This window comes from Adiantum capillus-veneris, chromosome 16 (assembly GCF_014529385.1).
Source record: "Adiantum capillus-veneris isolate H3 chromosome 16, ASM1452938v2, whole genome shotgun sequence".
Classification (NCBI taxonomy): domain Eukaryota; kingdom Viridiplantae; phylum Streptophyta; class Polypodiopsida; order Polypodiales; family Pteridaceae; genus Adiantum; species Adiantum capillus-veneris.
In genome coordinates, this window is record NC_140946.1 from 25,181,896 (window position 1) to 25,190,869 (window position 8,974).

Genomic DNA, 8,974 nt, shown 5'->3' on the forward strand with positions numbered 1-8,974 from the left:
ATGCTAGAGAAATTCCAAGATCAAAATGGCCATTTACTTGACGATCACATTTGCTCAAGAACGAGTCGAGGGATCATCAAGTTGAGCGTTTTCGCTCTAAAGATCTTGAATAGGGAGAATACCTCCGGAGTTCAGCCAAGCTCTAACACGGCATGAGTATTATTTACACCTTTGTGTACATGGATATAGCATGAAGATGCAGACTTTGTTGCTAAGCGAGTCGACTACCGGTCTTTGTTATGCTAAACTGCCTCACCCCATCACCCCTCCCCACCTATTTCGTTTCAGTTTAAGTTTTAAAATTTTTTGTACTTTTTGTACTCAAACACTGTATCAGATTCACCAATTGTAACTTTTGGTTTCATAGGTCACTTTGGCCTCTTGAAGATGTTGATAAAACACTTCATTTCATTTCATCTCTCGATGATGATGATGATGATGATGATGATGTGGCACCCTACTCCTGTATAAAGGACTCAAGAGACCAAAGACCAAAGAGAGAGAGAGAGAGAGAGAGAGAGAGAGAGAGAGAGAGATGAAATGAAATGAAATGTTATATTAACGTCTTCAAAAGGCCAAAATGACCTATGAGACCAATCTGATACAAAATAGTGAATCTGATACCATGTCTAGGTACAAAAAGACTAGAACAAAAATGATACTACTATGAGAATCCATCCTCATCTACACTCTAGATGTCGAGAGAGTATGGCTCGAATCCTCTGTTGTAGTCTCTGTCGATGCTGTTTAGCCCCTCTCCTCGATCGTGGCCGTCTGGATCTCCGTAGCTCCAGTGCTCGGTCGATGAGAGTGCCGGTAGTGGTCGAATGAGTGGGGGGCGAGCTCTGCAGTGATGGTTGTTCCTCTTGCTGTCCCATATCTAGTGAGCAGAAATCTGTAATCCGTCTCTGGGACTCTCTCTCTAGCTCTCCCCATTAGAGTGTCTCTATATTTGTGTAACTCGAGTAGATATAGCCCAAGACATCTCTTATCCTCATAACTCATGACCTTAGAGAAAGGACCAAAACCCTCTCTAATTAAGCAGTGGAAACGGCCCCGAATCTCATAGTACACTGTGCAATCACATATGTAATGTAGCTCTGTCTCTGGCTCTAGCTGGCATAAGCAGCATACCCTGCTATCTGCTCGTATCCCTCTGAATCTACCAGACTCAATCTCCAGCTGATGTGAAGATGTGCGTAACTGACCAATGGCGCACCGCAAACCATGAGACATATGTGTATCCATGTAGTAGGGTCGAATCACAAACCCATCTCCCGTGAGGTGGAGAAGATGCTCTCTATAGAAAGCCATCTTCGTGCCCAACTCTTGTGGCGGCTCTATCCATGTCCTCCTGGTATCCAACTGGATCAGGTCCGGACGAATGAGTCTAGTAATATTCACCCGTGTAAGAGACATCGAGGGTGTCGGAAGAGAGTACCGGAAAGGGGGTAGCATGTCCATGGTGAAGCCATGCATCTGAAACCATGATGTCATCTGTGCATACCAGCATGAAGTGTCCCCCTAAAGAGCTAACTGTCTGGAAGACTCAAGGGCCAGTCTAGCATATTTGCCTCTAGTAGTATCCCACAAGCTATGCACAAAGGAGACTGATCTGGTAAGCGCCTCAATCTCCATAGGAGGGACAGCTAGCTCTGCTCGAATGACAGTGTGGGGTATGGAGTCCTTGGCTCTGATGAGTCGAGAGATCATAGATACCAAGGACCTCTCCAGACGTCTCCAACCATCCTGGCCTACAGAAGGTCCCCATATCTGCACCCCATACAACATAGCTGAGGCTACTAAAGTATCAAAGAGCCATAACTTTGTCCGAGGTTCCTGGAACTGAACCTGCGAACACATCCTCTCCAAGCCTCCCAAGGCCGCATAAGCTCTAGTGAGTCTAGTCTTTGTTGCTCTCCCCAAAGAAAACCTCGGCCCAATGAAGACAACGCCATGGTAAGTGTATGCATCTATATACTCTACAATCTCCTAACCATATGTGCAAGTCGGTGCTGATCTCCTCATCCACTGTGGTGTGGTGTTAAACACCGTAACCTTGGTTTTACCAAGGTTTACAGACAATCCACTATCCTCTGCAAAACTGTGTAATGCATCCAACTGTCGCTGCATACCCTCAGGTGAGTCAGAGATCAACACAATATCATCAGCATATAACAACAATGGGATCCACGTCCCTGCCAGCTGGGCACCTCTATCAGAGAGCATGGACCGCTGAGCACCTGTACACATTGATGAAATGGCAGCCTGCTGATGTGGCATTGTACAGATCTGATGACATGGCACTGATGCTATATGAGTTGCTTTCATGGGCAATACCACACGTGAATTAGTTTTTAATCAAGTTGCTTAAGGACCGGTTGTGTATAACAGTTGCTTTTAAATTGCTTTGGCTATCAGTATAGGGCAATGACGCCAGTTCGAGTGGGCTCCCATTGTACACAAAATAAATAAATAAATACTGCCGGGGGCGCCTATTTGGGGGCCAGTAGTCTCTGAGAGGAACTCCGCATCTCCTGTGTTCCTTGCATACAAGTCTGTATCAGTGTCCTCCCATTGGCACATGGTCTCAACCAACTATACTCTCTTCCCACAAAAAATATTGTCAATGCATGATAACTACTATTTGTTCATCTTTCATTCGTTTCATTCTTGGTATGAAAGCTTTAGCTATCTCAATAACCATAATCTCCCGGTAAGATTTCTTGTGTTTGCTCAATGTATTCCCTAAAAGAGACACCTCCCACTCATGATTCAAGGAACACGCCTATCAATTGGGGTAGAGCCGTGTGTCTTGAGTGAAAGAGAGAGTAAAGAAACGAGCAACTGATGAATATAAATGAAACCTGATGCACTGAAGCTTTGAATGAGTAATCCTTGAAGACAGAAACTTTCTGTAATTAACCAAGAAGTTACCTTAGGCTGAAAGGAAATTGCTGGTAAGCTGTCAAACATCTCGGGTCCACTGATCGACATCAATAGGCCTGCATTCTGTTCAGCATAGTACTGCAACTATTATCACACACTGCCATTCTCGCTCCCAGATATTATTTTAAAAGCGGTGCCTTTCATAAGCCAGGCTGTTTTCTCAGGTTGAACTGTTTTGCAATTTAAAGGGTGTTTTGATCCATCCACGAGTTCCAAATAGTACACAAATGGGAGTCGAAGAACCACAAAACTTTCAGGAGGAAGCACGACACTGCAGCCTATACTAAATTTAGTACTACCCAATCTGCCTTTCAGATCAACCTGCATGACACATGCCTCCTCAAACTGCACAGATGGGCAGGCAGCTATCAACAAAGGGAGTGATGGTGTTACCTGAGAAAAATGGAGAAATGAATAAATGACTAAACCCCCCTCTCAAAACAAACACACAGGATGTAAACTCACCAAATAAATGCGCTGTAGCTGGGAAACATTGCCTGCATATTTGGGAATATTTTTTTTCTTTTTATCAGAGAGCTTGCTACAATAAGGACATGTCATATAAATAGGGAGGTTCTTATTTAACAAGAGATAACCTTCACCAGATCCTTCATTCACAATCTTACACGACGTGGTATCAGAAACATTCGAGTTCCAAGGTGTCTCGGCTGAGTGCTTTGAACCTTGCTCTTGAGTTACTCCAGTAGAAACACCGCTTGCTAACATACCTTGCTGACGCCTAGTTGGTTTGGAAATCTCATCTGCCTCTCTGGATTGATGCTGACTTGCTATAAGGCTGTCCTCCATGAAGCCAATTGAGCCAAGAGCTTCTAGCTGTTCCATTGAGAGAAAAAAACGATGGCCCCGAGGGCATTCATATTCAAAGCCAAGATGAATTAAGGCATTTTTTATTCCAACCGTGCTCAATTCTTGCACTCTATCTAGTGCAGCTATTGTAGAAGCCCCGGTCCCAAGAATGGGCTGTCCTTTATCCTTCAAAGAGAGGTCTTTGTAAAGTGGGACCTTATCCCCTGCCGTAAACCCCTGATCAAGGTCAAACGGAGCTGACATTTGTGGCGCATCCTTTTTATCTACAGCCCCAGCCTGTTTCACAGTTTTTGGGTGCAATTGCCTTTGCTGAAGAGGAGGAAAATCAACAGCATTTCTTGCCACATCTGCAAAGAGCCTTCTTTCATCTGAAGCGGCATTCGCATTAGCCAAAGATGTTCCCTTTCTCTCACCTAAACCAGTCAGCTCCAACACCTTGCTCTTTTTCTCATTTGTAACTCCTTGTCCATGAGTAGCTGCATCGTCCTGGTCATTCTGAGCCCGTGAACTTCCCTGTTCAAGAACATCCAGAAAACTCAAGGCTCCTATCAAAGATCGGGATACACTGGGTAAAGGAATGTGTCGATTTGACTGAAGGGCCTGTGCAAAGAACCCACTCGTTTCTTGTTTGGGAAGTCCCCAAACATATGTGATGACCCAAGGAGCAAGAAACTTCTTGTTATGACTGAATCCGGTTTGAAGAAGTCCCGTTGAGTGTTGATAATACTTAGAACCACCTAATCTTACCAGACCCCAAGCTGAACCACCCATAGGCTTGTTACCCTCACAGTCGGGAATAACTAGAACCGGCAGGAGGTCCTCACAATTTGCAAACTGGAAAAAACTAGTATTTGCCATTTCAAAATCAAAAGGATCTTCCCTTAACCTTCTCGATCGTCCACATGCACATGCATGAAGGAAAACCACCCCACTTGAGTGTGGCTTTGCATGTCCACTGCTGGCTTCTTGCCGATCTGATAATTCCTTTTCCTTCGCATCTAAGATCTTCACTTCGTCTGTGGACCCTTGTGAAACATCATGAACCTTATGTATGCAAGGCCTACCAGTAAGGCTTACAGCATCACAGAGTTGCCTTCCTGATTTCCAAATTGCTTCACAATCAGCTTTCAGCTTCTCTGTGAACAAATTCACAGCAGGACCCCTCACCAATCCCTTAAACGAATGCAAAGCTTTTTCAAGATGGCATTGGTGAACATGAGTCGGATAACACGGAGGTAAAGCCTTTGTGTAAGTGGCAAGGACTGATGGAAACATGCGTTTGCACCATTCATCTGAAAATCTCATATCAAAATCTGCTGCACATGATAAAGAGCCCAGTGTTAAACCCAATGCCTCTTTACCTTGAATGGTGACATTTCCAGACTCAAAAGACCCTCGGCGCGAGCTTCCTGCAACTCTCACAGGTTGGACCTTCTTAAACTCCTTCACTATCTGGCCTTCTCTGGTCACAACTGCATCGAGAAGAATACGGCAAGCTGATAACCAGCTTGACATGCTTGGGAGCTCTGGTGGATTGCCCAATGGCTTTAAAGCTCCGCCCGATCCACCAAAACCTCCAGCGGCTGCCGAAGCAGCTGCTGCTGCTGCAGCAGCTGCAACCATTCCAACTCCCATAGAACCACCAGTAGAATTGGTTAATATTCCTCCTCTGCCCCTTAAAATGTCTGCCTGCTTCCAAACAAAATCTCTCAATGCTTGAATATCTTCAGCAGGATTTCCTGCTACATCCGAAAGACCACTCACTGCTTCCTCTTTACCTTTCAAAATATCATTGATGATGCTCATTGCAGCCTTCAGAGCATCACCCTGAAGATTTGGACCCTTGTCAAGCAGACAAACTGCTCGCATAGTATCCAAAACAAATAGTGACGATCCTCCTAGAGGTCCTGAAGCAGAACCCATGCTGTTTCCTGGGCCCCTGGGTCCAATGCCTATGGCTCCACCATCACCATATCCTCCTAACACCTTACATTTTTTCACAAGATAGCGTATCTGAGCCTCCAAAGATGATTGCAGCTTCTTCCTCAAGCCCCCTTCTGTTCTATTTGTTGCCCTTGCAAGCATCACAACTGCATTTGAGCCCTTCAAGTGCACAGCCTGTCTAGAAGGGATGATCGGCCCTCCCGACTGCTGTGTAAGCATACCTGATGGGTCTGTCTTGTCATCTGCATTGGAACTAGCATGGGAGTTTGCATTTGCATCATTAAAGTCTTCAAGAAATACAAAGAGCAACACAGGTGTGCATTGTCCAGGGTAAAAAGAAGGCGCCGACCCCGACATGAGACCTATGGTAGAAGCATTTCTTCCACCTGTCCCACTTCTTCCAGACCCTTGACCGGCTGAATGAAATGATGGCCTTGTGGATGAAGAAGTCCGCTCTAACGCAAAAGGTGTCAGTTGCAGTCCAGGAAGAACGTGTGACTTCACAAACGGAGCAAGCAGATGCTTTGCATTTTGCAAAATACGGAGAGTCCGCAGCAGATGTGTATCAACCCGTGAACCTTCTTGGACAAGCAGAAGCACATGACAAACCTGTAATTATAACCCACCATCAAGAAAGTTAAGAAGCCCAAATTTTGCCCTACAATCTAGAACTGGCATAAGCAGAACATGTGCTGAAGGAGGTAATGCTTACTGAAAACATGTACAAAAGACCTCGTAACATACATTCCTCGGAATCCTCCATGGACATATCAGTTGTCATACTTTCCATAGGAAAAGATCCCCATGCAAATTGCACGTAAACTGCACCCTTCTCTTCGTCGTGATAAAGCTTCAAGCGTTTTCTCATCCAGCTCCTTCTTATCGAGCCTTTTAAGCCAGTAGCAGAAGCGGCAGCTGCATCTTGAGTCTTGACCTCCTTTCTTCCTTCATCACCTGAAGCCTGCCCTTGGCCTGCTGCAGGCACGTCCCCCTTCTTCTGTGGAACCATACTGGGCTGCTGCGATGGATCCAATGAAGTAACCCTCTCAAACTCATCTCGAACATTTTCGAACAGGGAAGTGCAATCTTGATTTCCATGGGCTTTAGAGCCAAACACTTGGGCGTCGAGCAAACGGTTTAACAGTTGAGAAACATCAGCTTCCAACCTTCCTATAGCCCCAACGACCACCACCCCACTGGAAAGGTTGTCAAGAGGAGGAGTTTCTACAGCAAATAACCCTGGGCCAGACGCCGAGAAAGGTAACTCTGCTGCCACGGGCACCACATTTGCTGCAGACGAGCTGGGAAGCAAAGAGGGTGTTGATGATGCAGATGATGTGAGGATCGTTATCTTGCCTCCAGGATTATTTGAAGGAAAGGCTCTGCCAGAAGCGGAGCTCAGCAGGGAGGCAGATGGCAGCGGAGGGCATGCAGGAGGGGGATATGGAGGAATGTTGTGTGCTGTGGGAGGGGCCGTGAAGCTTGAGGAAGTAGGAGGAGTGTACGGGATGGAAGAAGAGGACAAGGGGATGGAAGAAGACGATGATGAAGATGACTGTGTTTGTGTGCCTACACCTGAAGAAGCTGATGAAGCTCTTGAGAGCATCCGCAAATTTCCACCAACATTCTCCATTTTTGCCCTTCGATCAACCCATTACGCCTCTACGATGGTGTGAGCAGCCTCAAAAATGCAAGAGCAGATTGCTTGCTGATGTACTGATTCTTATTTCTTCCCTTGCACAGCTTCAGCTTTGAAACCATTTGGTGCATACATCACATAGTTTCTGAACACCTACTTAAACTATTAGTTGTGATTAGAGCTCAGCAAGATTGTAAAAACAAAGCTTAATTCAAGGGAAAAAATGCCCCAGCGGTCCTAAGTGTGTTCACACACATCACTACCACATATGTATGTTAACAATACGAATTTAGAGAGATGTGAAACTCTAATTAGACAATGAAGCAACTTATTAGATTTTTACAAGCAGCAATTTGGCAAAATCCAATTTACCAAAATTGTGCATGAGAAACTTCTTAAACATTAAAACATGCACATGCTAAATCTTTCACACATTTCTTGTAAGCATTGAGCTTCTATAATCCATAGAACAAAGCATTACATGCCCCAATTATATCACCAAAACAATGATCATACAAATTGGCATCTACAAACTACAAGTTTTGCTATTGTAGACATAGAGAAAAGATTATCTTGATCCCAGGTACTTACAAAGTGTCAACAAAGTGTAAAAGGGCTACTAACTTTAGTAGTGAACACAATCTTACCAATTCCCTTAGCTAGATATGAAGCATTGTTGGTACATATAGTGGTATTCTCATTGGCAATAGTCTGAAGAGAAGAGAGAGAATCACGATGAGAGGTATGTGCTTGGTTGCACCACTACCGAAATTCCAAACATAATCCAAAGACTTTGCAATACATGCACCATGATTACATGGTCATACTGATAATGTGCACTAAAAGCCCATTCTGAATTGTGTACGACATTTGTTTGATCTAAATTTAAAGAAGCATATACAGTGGCTATGTTTGCCTCTCTCTTGTGGGCCTCTTTAGCCTTAGGCTTAGGACATTGCTTAAGGAGGTGATCAATTGCATTTTGACTTCTTCTTGCATTTATCACCACACTTCTTAGAGTTATCACTGTTTGAAGAACAAGAACCTATTGATGGTGTCACTACTCCTGGCTTCTTACTAGAGAAAGCATTAGAGGTAGCAACATTAGATTTTTCATTTGAGCACCCACAAATGCCCATTCAACAACAGGCTGCCTAGCTTTGTTTTTCTACAATAGGCCTCTTGCAACAATACAAAGGTAAGACCATCAAACTTTACAAGATCATGTTTATTCTTTGTCACAAGTTTCCAAGTGGAGACAAAAGTTTGATAAGAATTTGTGTCTTCTTAGCTTTGCTTGGGAATGTATAACTCTAAGAGACTTATTAGATTGCAGATGTCGTCCTTAGTGATCCACACCATGATTTTTAGGGTTGCTATTTTTGTGCGATGCATACGAGGGGCGGTGGTAGTTATGACAATGATGCTCGATATCTAGTCTACCAGGCGATGTAACTCTTTTGCCTGTTGTTAGCCACTTTTGACCGTAAGTGAGTTGAATCAAGTATAATGTCATCTTGCAGAGTCGATTGTTGGTGTTGAGTTCAATTATGTTGACTTGTTGCACTAATTTGTGATACCAAACATCCTTTTTGGAATGAGCATAGATCTTGG

General features: G+C 44.3%; 1 protein-coding gene across 6 annotated transcripts in view; it reads right to left on the reverse strand.

The window, feature by feature from the left end:
- The window catches only part of LOC147438727 (uncharacterized), an 80,167-nt gene extending 72,676 nt beyond the window's left edge, over positions 1 to 7,491 (reverse strand). For all 6 annotated transcript variants that reach the window (XM_086484718.1, XM_086484717.1, XM_086484719.1 and 3 more), the window contains exons 1-3: positions 6,434 to 7,491; positions 3,415 to 6,330; positions 2,938 to 3,342 (exon numbers count right to left, since the gene is read on the reverse strand). In XM_086484718.1, coding sequence (XP_086340844.1) covers positions 3,040 to 3,342; positions 3,415 to 6,330; positions 6,434 to 7,354 — 4,140 coding nt within the window. In that variant the 5' untranslated portion in view covers positions 7,355 to 7,491 and the 3' untranslated portion in view covers positions 2,938 to 3,039. The remainder of the gene's footprint in view (positions 1 to 2,937; positions 3,343 to 3,414; positions 6,331 to 6,433) is intronic.
- Positions 7,492 to 8,974: the final 1,483 nt, after the last annotated feature.